General features: G+C 36.9%; 2 protein-coding genes and 1 pseudogene across 2 annotated transcripts; all 3 read right to left on the bottom strand.

Annotated features, from left to right (window-relative positions):
* Positions 1–3,343: 3,343 nt before the first annotated feature.
* On the bottom strand, positions 3,344–5,499 carry LOC116130202 (annotated as a pseudogene).
* A 402-nt stretch (positions 5,500–5,901) lies between these two features.
* LOC116130147 (4-coumarate--CoA ligase-like 9) lies at positions 5,902–9,121 on the bottom strand. The gene is made up of 6 exons (XM_031415896.1): positions 8,010–9,121; positions 7,650–7,836; positions 7,422–7,567; positions 7,251–7,318; positions 6,710–6,812; positions 5,902–6,361 (listed from the first exon to the last, which is right to left on the bottom strand). The coding sequence occupies exons 1-6, from the start codon at positions 9,048–9,050 to the stop codon at positions 6,236–6,238; spliced, it is 1,671 nt and encodes a 556-aa protein (XP_031271756.1). The 5' UTR covers positions 9,051–9,121; the 3' UTR covers positions 5,902–6,235.
* Positions 9,122–15,400: 6,279 nt separating this feature from the next.
* On the bottom strand, positions 15,401–19,291 carry LOC116130150 (4-coumarate--CoA ligase-like 9). The gene is made up of 6 exons (XM_031415898.1): positions 18,133–19,291; positions 17,616–17,805; positions 17,267–17,412; positions 17,107–17,174; positions 16,414–16,516; positions 15,401–15,731 (listed from the first exon to the last, which is right to left on the bottom strand). The coding sequence occupies exons 1-6, from the start codon at positions 19,141–19,143 to the stop codon at positions 15,606–15,608; spliced, it is 1,644 nt and encodes a 547-aa protein (XP_031271758.1). The 5' UTR covers positions 19,144–19,291; the 3' UTR covers positions 15,401–15,605.
* Positions 19,292–20,385: the final 1,094 nt, after the last annotated feature.

The raw sequence follows: 20,385 nt of genomic DNA, 5'->3' as shown, positions 1-20,385 counted from the left end.
TCTCAGCATTTAACAAAACCACCTTCACTTTATGGCATTCCCTGTGCTATTACGTGGGAAGTTTGATCCTAAATGAATTCAAACAAAACATTTCATCTTCAATATCACGGTCATTTTATTGAAAAAAAGCAGAATTATAAAAGCTATAAGAAAGTTGATGGAAACAGAAAAAAATATGAGTTGGGGCTTTCAAGTTTTATTTATTAATTTTATTTTATCGTTTATGAAATGAGATTAAAGAGGTTGCATGTCTTTTCAGAGTTCAATCAATTCGTCTAGACACATTTGGATTGAATGACAGGACAGGTGAGCTTTCTTTCTAAGAGGATGAAAATCAATTCACAATCCAGAAACCGTAAACCTAGTTGAAATATCATTAGCAAAAAAGGAAACTAGAAATATGTGGAGTATTTGTTATGCTGCACTCGACTGGACAGCATAAAAAACCAGCGACTCTACTGGAAGTATCCAAATCGTGTTTGGAGACGTCTCGACTCTCGACACTAACTACTTTATTACCAATCGAGGCGCAAACCGCGGGGCCACGGATCTCCTTTTTTCTTCGCCTTATGTCAAGACTCAAGGCTATGGGCCTTGCAACTCCAACTTAATTTATTTGGGATAATAACAAATTTCATCCCTAGGATTTGGTCTAGATAACTTCAGTTCAATATGATTTTTTCAACAAATTTTGGTCCTTCAGGTTTGGTTTAAGTAACAATATTATCCCTCAGCTTTGCTAATGACAAGGACCAAAATATTATTGATAACTACAACTAGGGGTGAAAACCAAGCCGAGCAGCTCAAGCTCAAGCTTGAGCTCAAATACTAATTTGAGTCGAGTTCAATCACTATATAACTTATCTCAAAAAGCTCGATTATACAAGCTCAAATTCGAACTTGATTTCTAATTTCAAATATCGAATTTGAGTTTGAACTCGATTCCTCAAGCTTGATCAGACTCGAATTCAATACTGTAGCAATTAAGTCGAGTTCGAGTAGTCAAATACTCGACTTGACTCGACTTGATTTCAACCTTAGCTAGGACGAAGCCATTAAGGGGTGCATGGGGGCATGAGCCCCCACTAGGCTTGGAAGAATTTTAATTATATCCTTCTTCTACTCTATATTTTAACATTAAAACCCCTTTGTTTTATTTAATCAAAATAGCCTAAATCTAAGCATTTTCATCACTTTTTTTTTTTTTTTTTTTTTTTTTGAAATATCAACCATATTTAATTCGTTTCTTTTGTTTTATCTTGTGAATAAAATATACAATATAAGAATTCTTAATACAGATTATGATTCCAAATAATTCTCTCTTTTCGACCTAATTTATCTTAATCTATTCAAATAGTAGTATGCTTTTTTTTTTTTTTTTAAATTATAGATAAGATTTTTATGGTTATTATTATTTTCAAAGAACTGAGATAAAATATAGTTTTGGGATTAATGGATAAATAATAATTTCACTGCACTAAATTATTTTGAAAGTATTTTTTTTAAAGTAAGGAGCTTTATGATTAAAAAAAAAAAAAAAGTTTGAAAACTATTTGAAAACATAGTCACATGATAGTATTTCTTTAATAACCAATCTAATATTATTTTTAATTCTAAAAAAAAAAAAAAAACTTTATCAATCGGAACATAAAATAAACAAAAAATTATTTGGGTTTTTAATTTAATTAACCAAAATTTTGGGGGCTACAAAAGTTGACCAAAATTTTAAACCCTATACCCATATAACCACAGAATTCCATTTTCCAAAATTACCCTCATATATAAACAAAATTTTCTCTCGTATCCTTCCATTTAAAAAGAAAACAAGGGTTTTGGAGCCGATTTTGATTTTCGAAATTTCACTCATTGCATTAATATGGTATTAGATTGATTAAACTCATGATCTTGATTGCACTTTGATTGATTTTCGGACGATTTTGGTTGTGAGAATGAAGTCAACCGTGACACTTTGAAAGGAAGTTTTTCTTCAATCGGAAATCGATAGAGATGGGCAAAAAGATTTGTTCCTTGACTCTTTGACACTTGTTACTACTAATTTATCATACGTTATTACTAGGGTTTATGTAAAATTTTAGGGTTTAAGGTAAGTTTTCTTTATTTTATATGTTTAGGGTTAATGTGATTATTGTTGTGGAAGTTGTTATTTTTATGAATGCTATGAGTGTTGGTGGTGAGGTGGTGGTTGTGTTTGATCTTCATAGAAGTTTATTGGTTGTGTTCGTATTGGATTAGATGTTTTTTGTTGATTTCGACTCTTAATGTGATTTTTTCTGATTAGGGTGATTTTCCATGCCAACTGGCTAAAACATATGCCAATAGACAAAAAGTTCTACACTAGTCGCATAGATATCTACGCCAACTAACATAGGGCAAATTTACCTTTTTCACCTGGCATGGTATTTTACACAATGAGCGCAAAACATTAGATCTATTGGCGTAATTTTTAGCTAGTTAGCATAGAGAATTACTCTAACTCGAAAATGGCCATATGCCTATACACTTCTTTCCCAGATAATGCATCCTTAATCTCAATTTTTTTTTTTTTACATATTTTACGCTATTAATTCACAAAAATATCTTACAACAATACTCATATTAAGTATAAACCAACGTAATAAAAGACAGAAACATCATTTTAAGTTAAGATTAAAAAAAAAAATGTAAGGATATAAAGATTTTTAAGTTAAGATCGATCTTTTAATCTGAATGTAATGCCTTTTCTTGCTTGATATAGAGTTCTTGCAGTGAGAGATTGCAAACGGGAGTTTGAAGTGATAAGGTTTTTTCTTTAAGTGTTAGGAGTTTCGGGATGAGGGTATTATAGTATTTAATTAAAGAAGGTTGTTAAATGGGCATAGGGATGACGATTTTGGTTAATTTTTCTAGCCCCCAAAATTTTGATCATTTAAGTAATAATAATAAGAATAAGGATCCTTAAAATTATAATTTTCATGTAAATATATAAAGCTTTGAAAGAAACTTTGAGAAGAGAATTAAAATATTTCTTTACCGATTTACCCTTTGTTAAAGCAAGAGAGCACAAAACCCCAACTCTTAACTTCTGAGCCGTCTTTCAAATGAGGATAAAGCCCATTATCATATAATTATTAAGTTTAAAGATGGAATCCCTAGATTCAACTGAATAAAAAGGGGGCTTAATTTACAAAACAATCATATTACTAAGACAAACAATGTTGAATTTCTTTATTTATTCTATTTGAACAGAAAACAGAAGATGCTGATTTATTGATCTAAACATACAAGTAAACACCAAAGTTAAAAGAGATGAACGGATTAACGTAACGAGGTATGATTGGTTGTCTTATTCCTCCATACCAAAAGGAATGCAGAGGCCGTCTCCCCAATTGTTTTTGCGTGGAAGTATTATTGTTATATGTGAAGCAGAGAGAGCTTGATTCACCAGCTCTCTCCTCAGAATCTTTCCAGCAGAAGATTTTGGAATAGAATCGATAAAAGCAACACGGCGTATCTTTTTATGTCTGAAACACCATCTCTTTTTAATAATTCGTATGCTAAAATAATATTTGACATTCTTTATAAATAATGTTGAATGTAGCTATTGATATTTGGATTTGGGATCAGCTGAGCCTCAGTGATGCTACTTCCAGGTTTTCTCACCACAAACGCCATGGGAATTTGCCCTGCTTCTTCATCAGGGTACCTGAACTTTTCACAAACATAAAAATTCATAATAGGCATATATATATGGAATTATGGAAATGAATGAAAACTGGATACATACGGAATAACAGCCGCATCAGCAATGTCAGGATTGAATAGAAGTACATATTCCAATTCTGCCGGGGGTACCTGCAATTACATTAACTTCCATATCACCATTTGCTTGTTGAATATGAGTCAAGATAAACTATATGTTGAGTAATTGAATAACCTGATATCCATTGTATTTTATTAATTCCTTCAATCTATCAGCAACAAACACGAATCCATCAGAGTCAAAATAACAAAGGTCTCCAGTCTTTAACCATCCATCTGAATCCAAAGTTTTAGCAGTTGCCTCTTCATCTCCCAAATAACCTGAACCAGCACAGAGCCAACATCATTCTATTTCTGTAATCAGCACCAAATAATTGAGAGATTTATTACTTGAAGATTATATACAGATAATAAGGGTGTGGCGTTACCTTTCATGACTGTTGGGCCACGCAACCACAGCTCCCCTTTCTGGGCAGGAGATAATGCTTCTCCACTTACAGTATCAACTATCTTGGCTTCCATAAGTTCAGCTAAGCGACCAACAAAACCAAACTTCTTTGACTCATCCTTAGGCCCTCTCATCCCCGCCACCATTCCTGCCGTCTCTGTCAGACCGTATTCCTATCACAAAAGAAGAACAACAACAAAGCTCAAACTTTTAATATAAAAGAAAACAATTAAAGAAGAGGAACATAGTAAAGTCTTTACTTACTTTCACAATATTCACGTTGGGGAATTTCTCTCTGAAACCTCCTTACCAAGTGGGGCGCCACCGCACACCAGCCACTTCAGCGAGCTGAGATCATACTTTTATGTTAATTCCGTCTTCACCAATGACACAATATACGAGCGCGAAACCGGAGTGTAAGTGGCCTTATACTTCTCCACGGCTTTCAGCATTTCCTCATCAAACTCAGGCCTCTCCAGTAAAACCAGAGCCAACCCCAATTGCAAATGCCCTCATCGTAATCACTAACCCAGAAATGTGAAAAAACGCACGTGTACTTAATGAAACGTGCTGTAATTGTCGCAGTTGAGTGGGATCATTCGCATAGTAAAAGCCAGCAATGGCCGCTATCAAGTTCCGTTGAGTCAGTAACACGCCCTTGCTACGACCAGTCACTCCTGAGGAGTACATGATTACTGCTATATCAGACTGACTCCCCCAATGTTCTCTACTGTTAAAACTGCAAATAATGTTCTCATGTTGAGTACTTAATAAGGACAGAAACTCGGGCGAGTCGATCAAGATTGTAGGGATATGGGAGGGGAGCTTGTGGGAGGTTTTTGAGGTAGCAAAGGCGATGGTGGGTGTACTTACTTGGACTTGGTGAGTTATCTAGGAGATGGAATCGTCCAGGTTAGCAGGTGAGACAAAAACACCTAAGGAGAGTAGAGAAAAGTAGAGGATAGGAATGTGGAGGGAAGAAGGGGATAGGATGAAAGCCTCGTTGCCTTTGGAAAGAGAGTAGTGTTTTTGAAGGGAGCGAGCAAGAGAGTTGGTTTGGTGGAGGAAGTCGGCATGGGTAAGACAGTGGCCAGTGGCGGCATTGATGAGAAACGTGGTGGTGGAATGAAGAAGTTTGAGGATGAAGTGTGAGATGGAGAGAGGTTGAGAAGGTGGCGGGAGAGGAATATTTGGCCTGAGACTGTGGAATGTTTTGGTTAGTGAACAGAAGCCACTGTTTGGATCAACCAGACCAACGGGGTTTGTAGTTTCTGCCATCAATGGAGCTTAATTCAAATTAGAAAGAGAGAGAGAGAGCAATTGCAGCTATTATTGAACTAGTTTTATTGGCAGTGGATAGAGGATGATATGAGAGGGAATATTTAAGGAAAAGTATACCTTGCCAGATCGGATTAATCGCCACTAAGAAAATTTTGTTTTTCAATGAAATTACAATTAAAAAGATACACAGAGTTTAGACCCCAGATAGATTCAATCGACTGCACATCGATTCTAACATTGGGATATTGTTTTTCTCTTTTGGAATCTAAGGAAGCAGACTATAAATATTAAAATAGTTTACAATGTTATGTTATTCACTATGAGGTGTGAGGATCTTGTGCGCCACACCGGCGCCAGGCTTAACTTTCTGAAAAAACAGTTAATTGATTTGCTTAATAAACGAAGAGGTCAGAGGTAAATGAATTCTTAACATCCATTTATCTAATTATTTGTTGCAGGCCAAAGTTCCACGTTAAACACAATTTACATCTTTACAATCTAATAAACAAACAATAATTTACACAAAACAAATTACAAGCTCAACCTTATCCTATTACAAACAATACCTTCAGTCCTTCACTCTTCCTCCGCAACAATACAGCCACTTCATTGTAACTAACTAATTCATCCCCACAAATAAAATAATATATTACAGATACCATGCATGCCAATTTCAGGATCAGGGGTGATGATACCTGGACGATAACGTCAAATCCAACATCAAGAGTTGTTTGAGCAGAGGAGAAATCATAGTTTAGAGAGATTGGCAGAGAGAGCATGAGTGATCAGCTCTCTCCTCAAGATTTTTCCAGCAGGGGATTTCGGAATAGAATTTACAAAAGCAACACCTCTTATTTTCTTGTATGGTGCAACCTGCAATAAGGAAGAACATGAAAAACATATGTAAGCTGAAACCATACATGGTTCTTCAAGTAATATATGAAATGTCAACGATTAGTAGAAACAGAGTACTATCTAGAAGGCAAGAGGCTTTTTTTCAAAGGGAGCCATAAGATTACTGTGTAACTTCTTATCCTGTCAAAACAATTAAATAAAGGTAACCAAAACCCACCATGTAACAATTATATATTCCATCTTTATGCAACATGAAGTCACCAAATTAGAGTGTTGTGACTATAATTGACAAAATGCAAATATCAATGTATGTTCTTAAGCCCAAGAAATCGCTTTAATTTAAAATTTTGAAAATTGGATACATGCCTGTTTTGCAATGAAATCCATTACTTGATTCTCAGTGATATAGCTTCCAGGTTTTCTCACCACTAAGGCCACAGGAATCTCCCCATCTTCTTCATCTGGGTATCTGCTTAAAAATAAAACAAATGGATAAGAACTGGCACTGTTAAACCACTAATTTTTTATTTATTTTTTTGCTTTCAAATGTACTATTATACCCCTCAACTGCTGGTTATAACAATAAATTATTACTGCTGCTTAACAGTTGGATTTTCAGACCCAGCAAAGTAAAAGACAAGCCACAAATATGACACTGGATGAGGACAGAAATCCTGACAAATTGGATATTAGACCGTGTTAATAGCTTAGGATAATTATCAATCTCACAAAGGCACAAACCATGTGCATTCCTCTTTTACCTACAGAATGTAGCATAGAGTTTTCTCTTAGAAATCATGTTTCAAAGTAATGAAAATGCCATACAGACGTAATGGTTAACAAGGAAAAGCACACGTAGAATAGTTCAACATGGAAAAAAAAAATGACACTAATTACAAATGCATACGGAATCACAGCAGCGTCACTGATTTCAGGATTTGATTGAAGCAAATGTTCCAACTCAGCCGGGGTAACCTGCAATAATGTTCCAGGTAAACCAGATGATCATAACTTTATTGACCTAAAACCATATGTCTATGTTAAATGACAATGTTGATAAAGAGATTGATTAAATCACCTGGTATGCCTTGTATTTGATAATTTCCTTTAGCCTATCAACAATGAAGAGGAAACCATCAGAGTCAAAATAACAAAGATCCCCAGTCTTTAACCAGCCCTCTGAATCCAAGGTTTCAGAAGTTGCCTTGTCATCTCCTACATAACCTGCATTAACACCGCCATTTATGGGTGGATATATGTGAATTAAGCTGCAGGTTACCAAGTTCAGTTTTACAGAATTTGTTACCTTTCATGACAGTTGGCCCTCGCAGCCATAGCTCCCCTTTCTGGCCCGGAGATAGAGCTTCTACAGTTACAGGATCAACAATCTTAGCTTCCAATAGTTCTGTTAGAAGACCAACAGAACCATACCTCTTCGCCTCATTCCGCCCCCTTATTGCTGAAATTCCTCCACCCTCAGTCATACCGTATCCCTAATACAAAGAAGAAACAATTAGCTTTCAACAAGAGGCAGGAATTCACAAGCCATTTGCACTAAATATGTGAGAGTATGCAAGAACATAGTAATTCCCTGCATATTTAACATCAATTACTAGCTTCTTTTATAAAATACATAAATAAATAAATAAAGCTAATTCTATTTCACCAGCAAAAGCTCCATGTGGGGAAATTTATCGTTGAACTTCTTAGCAACCTCCACCCCAAGAGGCGCACCGCCGCATATAAGCGACCGAAGCGAACTAAGATCATACTTGTTTGGCAATGCCGATTTTAATAACATCACAACCACCGGAGGCGAAATCGACACGCTAGTTATTTTATACTTCTCCACACACTTCAACATTGCCTCAAAATCAAACCTCTCCGTCAAAACCAAAGTCCCTCCCGTGGAAACCGCCTTCATTACTTCAAAAAAACCAAAAACATGGAACAGAGGTATCGTCAATAACGACACTTCCCGCGCTTTACTTGGATTAGCTTTAAACCCGACATGGTGGAGTATCGCAATCAAAGCGATGACGTTTCGGTGAGTCAACAACACGCCCTTCACTTTCCCGGTCGTTCCTGAAGAGTAAAGAATGGCTGCCGAGTCGGATTGTTGAACGGAAATAGTACAATCCGTTAAATCAACGTTCTGATTTTGGAGGTTTTGAGTTGATAAGGAGATGAACTGCGGCGAATCGATGAGGATGGCAGGGAGATTGGAGGGGAGTTTGTGTGAGGTATGTGACGTGGCAAAGGCGACGGAAGGTTTGCTGACGTGGACTTGGTGAGAGATTTCGGAGTGGGAGCTGAGGGGATTGGCGGGAGAAATAATGACACCAAGTGAGAAGAGAGAGAAGTAGAGAACAGGGATTTGGAAAGAGGAAGAAGCGAGGATAAAAACGACGTCGCCTTTGGATAGAGAGTAATGAGTTCGGAGTGAGAGGGAAAGAGAGTGAACCTGGAGGAGAAAGTCAGCATAAGTAAGGCGCTGATCGGTGACGGAGTTGATGAGAAACGGAGTTTGAGAAACGTTGGTGGCGGTGGATTGGAGGAGAGAGAGAGTGAATTGCGTTATGGAGAGAGGTTGAGAGGGTGGCGGGAGAGGAACTTCCGGTCGGAGGCTGTGGAAAGTTTTGGTTAGTGAACAGAAGCCGGTGGCGGGATGGATGAAAACATTAGAGTTGGTTCCACTTCCCTCCATTGATGGAGATTCAAATTAGACAGAGAAGGTGATGGAGATAGTGGGATTAGGGGACTGTGATTAAGGATGATAATTAAATTAATTTAATAGAATATGCTTTGATTATCATGACACAGCTGATTGGATAAATTATAAATTTTGTCTGGATTTTCCGTCGGTGCATTATTTCACGTGCTTTTGATGTTTCAACTACCGTCAGGTACATGTCATTGACACGGTGATGGAACAATTATAAATGAGTAAACGACATGTTCCCACCCAAGGTTTGACGAAATCCCAAGTTAGTACCACTGATTTTATTTATTCTAGATTCTCACCCTTAAAGTAACAGTGTTATGAATTTTTAGGGTTTAGAGGGTACAATTACCATAATGCCCTTAACCTTAAATTAATTAAAATTATGTTTTAACCCCTAAAATAGTAGAATTACAAAACTTACCATTTTATTTTCAAATTATATCAAAAACACTCTCAGTCACTATACACCCTCACCGGAAACAGCCCGATCTTGGCTGTTTCCGACGACGTCGAACCCCCTGATCACCTCCATCACCTTCCCCGTAGTCCGTCGTCCAAAACCCCTCTGGTTCCCGACTCATTTGCCCCTCCAATCGCCGGCACCGTTAGGCTTAGGGTTTCGGTGTTCTTCACCGGATTTCGGTCGATTCCGGCGGTGAAAATCCAATTGGACACCACCAATGCAACAAGCGTCCCCAAATCTATAAAACCCCTATGTCCCCAGCAACCGTTTCGTCGTCATTCGCCGGCCGAGAGTTCGTGTTCATCGACCGTTTTTCGTTGCCGTGGCCGGAGATCGGCGAGTGATGAGTGGTTGTGAATGATATGGTTTTGTAGAGGGGAGGATGGGGGTTCAAATGGTGGTGACTAGGGTGATTTTGGGTGAAAGAATCGCCGAAAAAGAGCGAAAAATGTCGGGAACGACGGCTACTAACGTGCGCCGGAGGACTGGTAGAGGCGGTGGTCTGCTAACGTGCGCCGCCCATGTAAAATGACCAATTTACCCCTTTACTGTTATATCAAACGTTTTTTCGTCACTTTAAGGGTGGAAATTTGGAATAAATGAAACCAGTGGTACTAACTTGGGATTTCGTCAAACCTTGGGTGGGAACATGTCGTTTACTCATTATAAATCATTAAATCTTACCAGAAAGTTTGTACTTCATACAATATCAAGGAATCTAACTACTTCAAATAAAGAATAATTAGTAATTAATTTAACTTGTATTAAATTTGAATTTGAATTTTTATTAATTGAAGCTGACTTCTGGTCGAGGTGGGGCCGCAAGGATTTTACAATTAGTCTGTTTGTTTCCTAGCCAATAGGAATTAATTGATTACTTTATTGTTTTTTTTTTAAATCTAGTCTATAGGAATTGGTTGATTTTACCTAGTCTTTAGCTTCTACTAGTGGTTCCTAATTTCTTGCCACTAGCAGCTGCTTTTAGCCCTATATAAAGAGTATTAGTCTAGTATTTTTTAATCATGCACAGCAATAAAAGTTACAAAGCTATGGACACCGATTATTGTATCGAAAATGTGTACCAGCTTACGTGTATCACTGGCCTGATGGTACTCGCCTCTTTTGTCACAAGTACTTAGCCTGTAGGTCTTGTGTTCGAGACGTGGGAAAGACGAAAGAAACCCACTTGCAGGGATGGGGATATCCGGATGAGGGAGGGCCCAAGATGAGGGGGCGCATGTGGAAAGCCCATGAGGCCCCAGTGTGCCAAGATTAGGATAGCTCATGGCCTAAGATGAGGGGGTCCTCACAGAACACACATCCTGTGTTCGTTCGAACACGAACACGAACAATCGAACATGCTTATCGAACGATTTTTGAACGGGCCTGTTCGTTTATGTTCGGTTCGATTGCAGGCCTATATTGTGAGGACACTAACACAAGAGTACATGGGAAAATGTACAATATCCTCAATACCATAGTTCATATTTCAGTTTCAAGTTCAAATGAACACATAAACGGATCACCATATGGTGTGTTTTCAAGCCCAATCCAGGCTGGTTGTAGACCACTGTACACCTAATTGTCAGCTGACCTTAGCACATGAAAAATGAAAATAAATAAGTTCAGTATATCCAAATAAAGAGCAACAGAGGCCAAAATATATTTGTCATGTGGGAAGCGCTTGAACAAATGATCAGTGTCATAGACTATGTATCCGCAGAAGACCAAAGAACTAATTCCACCATATACAACAACAGTCGTTGATCCAAGAGGAAAGAACATCTTAAACATAACAAAAGGATTTTCAAATCCCATAACAAAAATTACAAATACGTATGCAAAATCATGCACATATTTAATGAGGACGATGAAGCAATTTAACAGAACCGAGATCTCATACCTGCATAAAGCTAGTCAGGAAGAGGATAATGAGGCTGGTAAATAAAATTGGTTCAAAGAAGCTAAAGTCCTTGCTCTTGTTAGAGGCCCATAAATTGTACTTAGTTAAAGAGCACACTACGACTGAGATTAGAATTAGTGCTTTGAGCACAATCCTACCTGAAAATCAAATGCACAACAAGAATGAAGTCATAGTGGTAAAATGGGGAGCACCACTACGCAGAGTAAATTCAATCGGTCAAAATTCCGTAGATCTGAGAGTAGAAATTAGATATATATTTTTCATAATCTACTATGGGTACCCAATAGATTATGAACAATAATGCACATATGTCAATATTGTTGCTAGCAGTGCAATAGCAACAATTGTTCAATTAAATTAGGAATATATCCTAGATTACGTAAGGATAAAAGCTAAAAGATACTTGACTAACTAAGATTAACAATTCCTTAAGTTTAGGACTGTAGAAACGCTTGAGACCGGGGCTATGAAACATATATACAAGAATCCCAATTGTAAAATAAAGTAAAATACCTTAACTCTGAGCAATGGTAATTTGATCTCTGATCTATCAACAATCTTCCTGTAGATCTCTCTATGAGATTTCTAACCTGAAATTAAATGAAGTTACAACAATATATACTATTAATGTATAGGCGCATATTACACTAGCTCCTGGGATTACAATCACAAGAAAGTCAAAATAACCCTTGACACTTTGTATAAATGTTCAAGAACTGAATTTTGATCATTGGGATTCATGTAAGATTCATCATTCATACAATTTCTGCCATGAAAATTGAGTTAGCCATATAAAGATCTTCAGAAAGATGAAAAAAAAGAAAATAAATTACCTTTGTATATTCGAAGGGCCTCACAGAAGTCACAGGTATCTTGGTTGGACTACATTGATTACCCTATACCACAATGCATGAATTTTGACACAGTGAAAACAAATGAAACAATGATACCGCCTGTTAAAAAGACAATTAAGGTTGTTTTTCCCAGTAAAAACCTTTATGTCAAATAGAAGCACATGTTTTTGCTTTGATTCTCCATCAATCAATGATGTTGCCACTGAAGAATTTCTCTAATAGGAAATGAAGAAAATAATTAAAAGAATTAAAGAGGAAGCAGAGCTTACCGTGCATACAATTCAAGCAAGGAACTGGAAATTAGTCTAGAAATTTCGTTTTTCGGATTCAATAATGAAATTTCATGACTTAGCCTTAGATTTCATTACCAATAAGCAAGCTGTGAGTTACTCCTTCCTGCATTAAAAACCACAGCAAGATCAGCGCTGGCAGCAGGATCCGAAATTCAAAGAAAAAAGAGTAGAGATACAGTCCGAGATAAACAACTGTAATGAAATGAACAAATAAAGAAATGGATAGAGTTAAATTCCCTCCATATCTGTTTATGAATCATAATTAGCAAAATCCTATCATAATTAAAAAAATAAAAGAGATAGAGACAGAGAGAGACATAAGGGATATGAACAGACGGACAAAATGGAGCAGAGAGAGGAAAGGGAGAAGGCCAGAATTGCCCCTCAGGAGGTTGTTGATGGAAGAGTAGAGAAGGTGACGGAGGAAACAAGAGTGGTCAACACGATCAAGGCGGTCGAAATTCCGTAAACTTGACGGATGAATCCCCAACGGAGCTGGTGTAGAGGTTGACCTGGTGCGGCTGTGGTAGCGGCTGCATTTCGCCTGAGATTGGGGAATGTGGTGGCTAGGGTTCTAAAATTGAAAGGAAATCTGGGAAAAACTTTAGGGTTCGAATTTAAGTGAAAATGAAATTGATTTAGGATTTGGATTTAGGGAAAATCAAATTTGAAATTTGTTATTGTTATTGTTATTGTCAAATTTTTTTTATTTTTTTTATTTTTGGTGGGAGTGACGTGATATTTTGCTGGCATTGCAGATGAGATGGCATCTGCCACGTCAACTGCTGTAAGAGAGTATTGTATGTATAGTGTTATTAAATAACAAAATGCCAACATGTATAACAGATTATCAGGTGACCAGGACTGACAATCTGAGGACCACTTACATATTTTGCTCTGTTTTCAAATTGTGATCCTACCACTTACAACACAATTGTCAAGAATCAAAATGACAGAAGGCTATGAATGATAAAATTTCAGCCATTGAAAGAAGTAACACTTGGGAGTTGATTGATCTTTCAAAAGGGCACAAGATAATTGGTGTCAAGTGGGTTTACAAACCAAAATCTAAGGAGAATGGTGAAATTGACAAATACAAGACGCAGTTAGTAGCTAAAGGCTATAAACAAGAGTTTGACATTGACTATAAAGAAGTATTTGCTCCGACTGCAAGGCACGATACAATCAGATTGACAATTGCTTTGGCAGCACAAAATTCATGGCCTATCTTTCAATTGGACATGAAATCGACATTCTTGCATGGTGATTTTGAAGAATAGGTATTTATCGATCAACCTTTTGATTATGTTAAGATTGGAGATGAGAATAAGGTTTATAAATTAAAAAAGACACTATATGGACTAAAACAAGCTCAAGGAGCTTGATATAGTCGTATAGATGCTTATTTTTCTAAGGAGGGATTTAAGAAATATCCATATGAACATACACTTTTTACAAAAATTAGTGATGGAGGAAAGATGCTCATTGTGTGCCTATATGAGGATGATCTTATTTACATTAGAAATGATAGATTGAAGATTTTAAACAGTCTATGATGGTTGAATTTGAAATGATTGATATTGGATTAATGCATTATTTTTTGGCTATAGAAGTTAAACAATCAGCTGTTGGAATTTTTATTTCTCAAAAGAAGTATGTGCGAGAAATTTTATACAGGTTTCAAATGAAGAATTGCAATTCTGTTAGCACACCAACTGAGTGGGTTTGAAGCTCATCGAAGATTCTGAAGGGAGGAGGGTTGACAACACACTTTACAAGCAAATTGTGGGAAGTTTGATTTATTTGACTGCCACAAGGCCTGATATAATGCATGTCATAAGTCTCATCAATAGGTACATGGAGAGCCCAAGGGAGATGCATCTTCTAGCTGTAAAGAGAATTTTGCGTTACTTATAAGGTAATGTTGATTTTGGATTGCTATACAAGAAGGGACAAATTTCGGATCTGATGGACTTTACTGACAGTGATTATGTTGGAGATCAAAATGATAGGAAAAACACTTCGGGGTATGCTTTTGTGCTCGGTTCAGGAGCTGTCTCATGGTCTTCAAAGAAACAACCAATTGTCACTGTATCAACAACCGAAGCTGAGTTTGTAACGGTAAAATCTTGTGCTTGTCAAGCTATTTGGCTAAGGAAAATTCTTGAAAAGCTACATTTCAAGCAAGAAGGGGCCACCACAATTGATTGTGGCAGTAGTTCAACAATAAAGCTCAGAAAAAATCATGTTCTACATGGTCAAATCAAGCATACTGATGTGAAGTATCATTTCTTGAGAGATCTTGCAAACAATGGAGACATTAATCTAATATACTACAAAAGTGAGGACCAGATTGCTGATATTCTAACTAAGCCCCTCAAATTTCCAATGTTTCAAAAGTTAAGAAAGCTTCTTAGTGTCTGCACTGCATATGATTCTTATTAAACTGATGTTTCAGACAAAACATTCAATTTAAAGGGGGGATTGTTGAATTAGTGTGGTTGTTTCCCAGTCAATAGGAATTAATTTATTAGTTTATTGTTTACCTAGTCTATAGGAATTGGTTGATTATACCTAGTCTTTAGCTTTCACTAGGTTGTTCCTAATCACTTGCCACTAGTCGTTGCTTTTAGCCCTATACAAAGAGCATTAGTCTCGTACTTTATAATCATGCAAACTTGCAAAGCAATAAAAGTTCTATTTCTTCTTCCTTTTGTCTTCTTCATTTCTCCATATTCAAATGTTCTATCATTTGTAACAGTTATCATATCGATTGGAGTGACGCTACTAACAGTTGATTTTGAAGCATAACACTGTTTTTTTTATTGAGCAGATGGAAACAACAAAAAACAAACTACTCCCAATTTTGGCAATAACAAAAATCAAATACTCCGAGGTCATAAATTTTTAAACATTTATGTAATCTATGATAATGAGTAACTAGCCGATGTTGAAAAATATATATTTCTCAACATCAAAATAATACCCCTGGTTTTTGATTAATCACAATTTAGACAAATTGGTAGAGACTGCATGAGTGACCAGTTCCCTTCTCAAGATCTTTCCAGCAGCAGATTTTGGTATTGAATCGATGAAAGCCACACGTCTTATCTTCTTGTATGGCGCCACCTGCAATCAGGAGTGCATCAACATAACTAGCTGAACCCAGCATTTGACATAGTAGTTCTTGAAATAATACACTATTGCAAATGATTACTTTACAGAGGGCAGATTTTTCTTTATAGATTCTCAGTATTAATCAGACAATGGATTCTCATATCATGAGCTTCTTTATGAAGGCTTATTCATAAAGGAGGGGGTTTCTCTTTTTTCCTACTTTCCAGAAACAGTCAATCAAGGATGAAAAATTCTTCTTATATCCTTTTTGTTAGAAGATAAGTTTCAGGAAAAAATAAAATTGGCTGCTTACTTAATCATCTGGTTACATTTGCATAGCCCAGAAGGAAAACTACTGCTTTACTACTGATTATATAAGTCTAAATTCGTGTTCAAGAATTCTGGTGTTTGCACCAAAAAAATAAAGCAATGGACCTTTTCTTGAAGGAAATCTAATTTCCTATAGTTGGTATATACAATTTAAAGATATAAATACACTACCATATAAAAAGATGGGAAGATGTCATAACATAAAACACATCAAACATTAAATTACGTCTTTGTGCAACAAGAGGCCAACAATTGAGAAAGTACTGTGTGCCCGTGATTGATGAAATGCAAAATCAAAAAGACATCATTTCGGCCTTTTGACCCAAAATATTCTTCTTTGTAATGTTGGTTTTCAGAAGCATACCTGTTTTGCAATGAAATCCATTACTTGAGCTGCAGTGATATTGCTTCCAGGTCTTCTCACCACAAAAGCCATGGGAATCTGTCCTGCTTCTTCATCAGGGTAACTGTTTGAGAATAAACCAAATGGTCGAGAGATGAGCCAGGCACCCACACAATCATGACAGATAAACGTAATTCCAAAGGAAGGCTACTAAACTTTAAGATGCATCAGAGGAAAAAAAAAAAATGTTTTCTTAGCCCCTGTAGCTCCTGGTTTTATCTATAATTAAGTTATTAATTGATGTACATTATCTCTCCAATTTTTCAAACTTAATAAAAATCTGACAAATCAAGGAACAAAGAAACCAGTCACAACTGTGCTCCACCTATGATTGACCTTCCTAAATCACATGTTATGCAAGTTGTAAGTGCAAGAAAAAGAAACATGTGCTGAATAACTGTTGCCTGAGAACTTTGGATGTTAATATAAAAATCCTGGGTACCCACCATTGCTTTGCCTACACATATTATATATATTTAACATAAAAGCTCTCTTAAAAACAATTCACTGAAGTAGTGAACAAAAGAAAGCTTTCTAGACACGTGTAAAAGTTTTGAGTCATTGTTATGATGTTACACACCATTAGCGCCAAACAATCAAGAATTTCTACATGCATTCAATATGAAAAAAAAAAAATTGACAGTAAACACATACGGAATCACGGCCGCATCAGCAATTTCGGGATTGGACTGGAGTAAATGTTCCAACTCAGCTGGGGGAACCTGAAATAATATTTTAGATGAGATAACATTGTTCACATACGTAATATGCTTTAAAGAAAAATGTATGTAGAGATTCAGAGTAATTAGCTAACCTGATATGCCTTATACTTGATCAATTCCTTTAATCTATCAACAATAAATAAGAACCCATCCGAGTCAAAATAACAAAGATCCCCAGTTTTTAACCAACCATCGGGACTAAAGGCTTCAGCTGTTGCCTTGTCATCTCCTATATAACCTGCACAAGTAGTTACCAGAGATTGCATAATCAACAAAAATAATTTAATATTTTGCTTTCAAACTATGTCGAAATATATAAAACCTGGAAAGAAAGTGTAAGCGATTTACAAATTCTGTTTTTAGGCATCACTAGCATGCAATTAAATACATAGGTGGGAAGCATTTTGACTAGACAATTAGCGTACTTTCTCAGATGATTACCTTTCATAATTGTTATTCCTCGCAACCACAGCTCCCCTTTCTGACCCGGAGGCAGAGCTTCTCCAGTTGCAGGATCAACAATCTTCGCTTCCAAAAATTCGTATAAACGACCAACAGAACCCAATCGATTTGCCTCATCAGGTCCCCTCATCCCTGCCCCCACGCCTCCAGTCTCGGTCAAACCATATCCCTAAGACAAAAATCAATAATTAAGCACTCGCTAATCAACATGAAATTTGTAAATGTATTATCACGGAAGATTATGAAACACAAAGTAATTCTTCAATCACTACCACGCTAACCAATTTTATGTAGTTTTAAAAGTTCTAATAAGAAATGCTAACCTTACAAAGATGTATATAAAAAGAGTCATACAAAGACAAATCTTATCCTTAATTTTCATGATTGTTTTTCTCTTTCTTTTTCCCTTCTTTCAAGAGTGGATTTATCTTTGTATACTCCTCTTTATATACATCTTTATAAGCGTAGTATTACTCAAGTTCTAATACCCCCTTACCTGTATAATCTCCACATGTGGAAATTTCTCCTTGAACTTGAGGGTAACCTCCTTACCAAGGGGAGCACCGCCGCTGTGCAGCAACTGAAGCAAGCTAAGATCGTAGGATTTAGTCAACTCCGATTTTGCAAACGCCACAATTAATGGTGGCGAAACCGCCATGCGACAGATTTTATATTTCTCAATAGCCTTTAACATCGTCTCAAAATCAAATCTCTCCATCACGGCCAAAGTATAAGTATTAGTGAACGTCAGAATTAACGCTAGAAAACCGTAGACATGAAACAGAGGGAGTGGTGATAACGAAACCTCATGCAGCGATTGAGCTTCAATTGAGTCAGTTTGGGATTTCGAATGGTAGAATGCGGCGGCCAAAGCGATTAAGTTTCGGTGAGTCAACAACACGCCTTTCACTTTCCCGGTTGTTCCGGAAGAATAAAGAATGGCGGCCGAGTCAGACTGATCAACAACCGGAGTCGTGAAATTGACGTCGTCGTTTTGTGTTTGAGTGGACAAGGAGACGAACTCGGGGGAGTCGATGAGAACAGTACGGAGATTGGAGGGGAGTTTGTGTGAGGTGTCAGAGGTTGCGAAGGCAATAGAAGGTTTGGTGAGTTGGAGTTGATGAGAGATCTCGGAGGCGGAGGCGAGTGGATTGGCGGGAGAAATAACGACGCCGATGGAGAGGAGCGAGAAGTAGATAGCGGGAATGCGAAAAGAGGAAGGTAAGAGAATGAAAGCGACGTGGCCTTTGGAGAGAGAAAAGCGTGTCCGGAGAGAAAGGGAGAGAGATTGAACCTGGTTGAGGAATTGTCCATAGGTGAGACGTTGATCGGTGACGGCGTTGATGAGAAAGTCGACGTCAGGGGTGGTAGTTTGAGGGAGGGAAAGAAGAAATTGAGTGATGGAAAGAGAATGAGAGAGCGGAAGAGGAACTTGGGGTCTAAGGTTATGATAAGTTTTGGTTTGAGAAGAATAACCGCTTTTAGGATCGATATTTGTTCCCGCCATGAATGGAGATACAGTTAAAACGAGAGACTAATGAAGAAGATGAAGATGATGAGAGAGTTAATTAAGTGTTTGAAAGAAAGAGGGAATGAATTTTGTTCATGGCATTCAATTCAGAGTGGATGATTGACTTTGAATTTAATGGGAAATTGCCAGCGGAGCAGGTAAGGACTGTTGATTGTTAGTTGTTGTTTCATGTTTGCAAATAAAAACTTGTTCGTGCGTTGAATATAACTAAAATCTGAAAGGCTTGGGGCCCTGGCGGGTGCTTTAAATAATTGCCTCCACATGCACGCCTCGTCAGTCGTCAGATCCCCCCACCTGGAATCCCTGTTATCAACTAAGTTTTAAAAAACAATGTGAAACTCGTATCCCAAATTGTAATATTATTAACATTTATTTTAATTTTGAATTTGAATTTACTTATTTTTAATAGTCTTTCGAAAAGTACTCCCTTCCCTATGCAAAATATGCATATCCTCAGTGACCACGTGTATAGCAAAATTTGGTATTCAAATGAGCAATGGACAACAGGGAAAGCTTCAACCATGCAAGAAAACGTTTTTTTAATTTATTCCAAACAAGTGGATAACGAGTAATCAATATTTCTTATTTCAATAAGAAATTAATTTTGGTTAAATTATTCTGTTGACGGATATATATACTTAACTCTAAATTAATGCATAGTTGAAATAGATTTTAGATGATTAATTATTCCAACATATATATAATTATTTTTATTAAAAATTGTTCAAAAATAAACTATTTTATACCAATCATATTTAAAATAATAAAAATATATTTGAAATTATAATATAATTCTTATTTATTAGCGCGTGGAAGATGAATACCATTATTCTAATCTAATACTATCTCGAGTAAACGACATGTTCCCACCCAAAGTTTAGCCAAATTAAGCTTACCACCCCTAGTTTCATAAATCCCATATTCCCACCCTTAAATGAAAACCGTAAGTGATTGTTGAATGCTATTATCCTATTGCCCTTGACAAAACCCACCCATGGATTCATAAATTCTAATAGCCATTTTGGTTGCTTTCTCGTCGAAAAATCCACCAACCTAGTAGGAATCACTCCCCTAGCCCCCCTTTGACCAAAATTTGGCCTAATTGCACTGGATTTGCGCCTCCACCCATGACCTCCTCCGTTTTGCTATCGCCGTTTTCTGGCCAAATTGGTCTGATAACGACGTCTTTGGAACAACCCGACACCACCAAACACATCC

Source organism: Pistacia vera, unplaced genomic scaffold, assembly GCF_008641045.1.
Source record: "Pistacia vera cultivar Batoury unplaced genomic scaffold, PisVer_v2 Contig218, whole genome shotgun sequence".
NCBI classification, from domain to species: domain Eukaryota; kingdom Viridiplantae; phylum Streptophyta; class Magnoliopsida; order Sapindales; family Anacardiaceae; genus Pistacia; species Pistacia vera.
The sequence above is the reverse complement of the archived record's forward strand: the minus strand, read 5'-3'. Positions and strand labels throughout refer to the sequence as shown.

What these genes read in the sequence shown, in the direction of transcription:
- LOC116130147 (XM_031415896.1), bottom strand. Translation starts at nt 9,050, where the DNA reads ATGGAGGGAAGTGGAACCAACTCTAATGTTTTCATCCATCCCGCCACC. An exon ending in CCCACATGGAGCTTTTGCTG is followed by an intron (nt 7,837 to 8,009) that starts GTGAAATAGAAT and finishes TCTTTGTATTAG; the next exon opens with GGATACGGTATGACTGAGGG. An exon ending in AGGGCCAACTGTCATGAAAG is followed by an intron (nt 7,568 to 7,649) that starts GTAACAAATTCT and finishes GTGTTAATGCAG; the next exon opens with GTTATGTAGGAGATGACAAG.
- LOC116130150 (XM_031415898.1), bottom strand. Translation starts at nt 19,143, where the DNA reads ATGGCGGGAACAAATATCGATCCTAAAAGCGGTTATTCTTCTCAAACC. An exon ending in TCAAGTATAAGGCATATCAG is followed by an intron (nt 17,175 to 17,266) that starts GTTAGCTAATTA and finishes ATATTATTTCAG; the next exon opens with GTTCCCCCAGCTGAGTTGGA. An exon ending in TGGATTTCATTGCAAAACAG is followed by an intron (nt 15,732 to 16,413) that starts GTATGCTTCTGA and finishes TCCTGATTGCAG; the next exon opens with GTGGCGCCATACAAGAAGAT.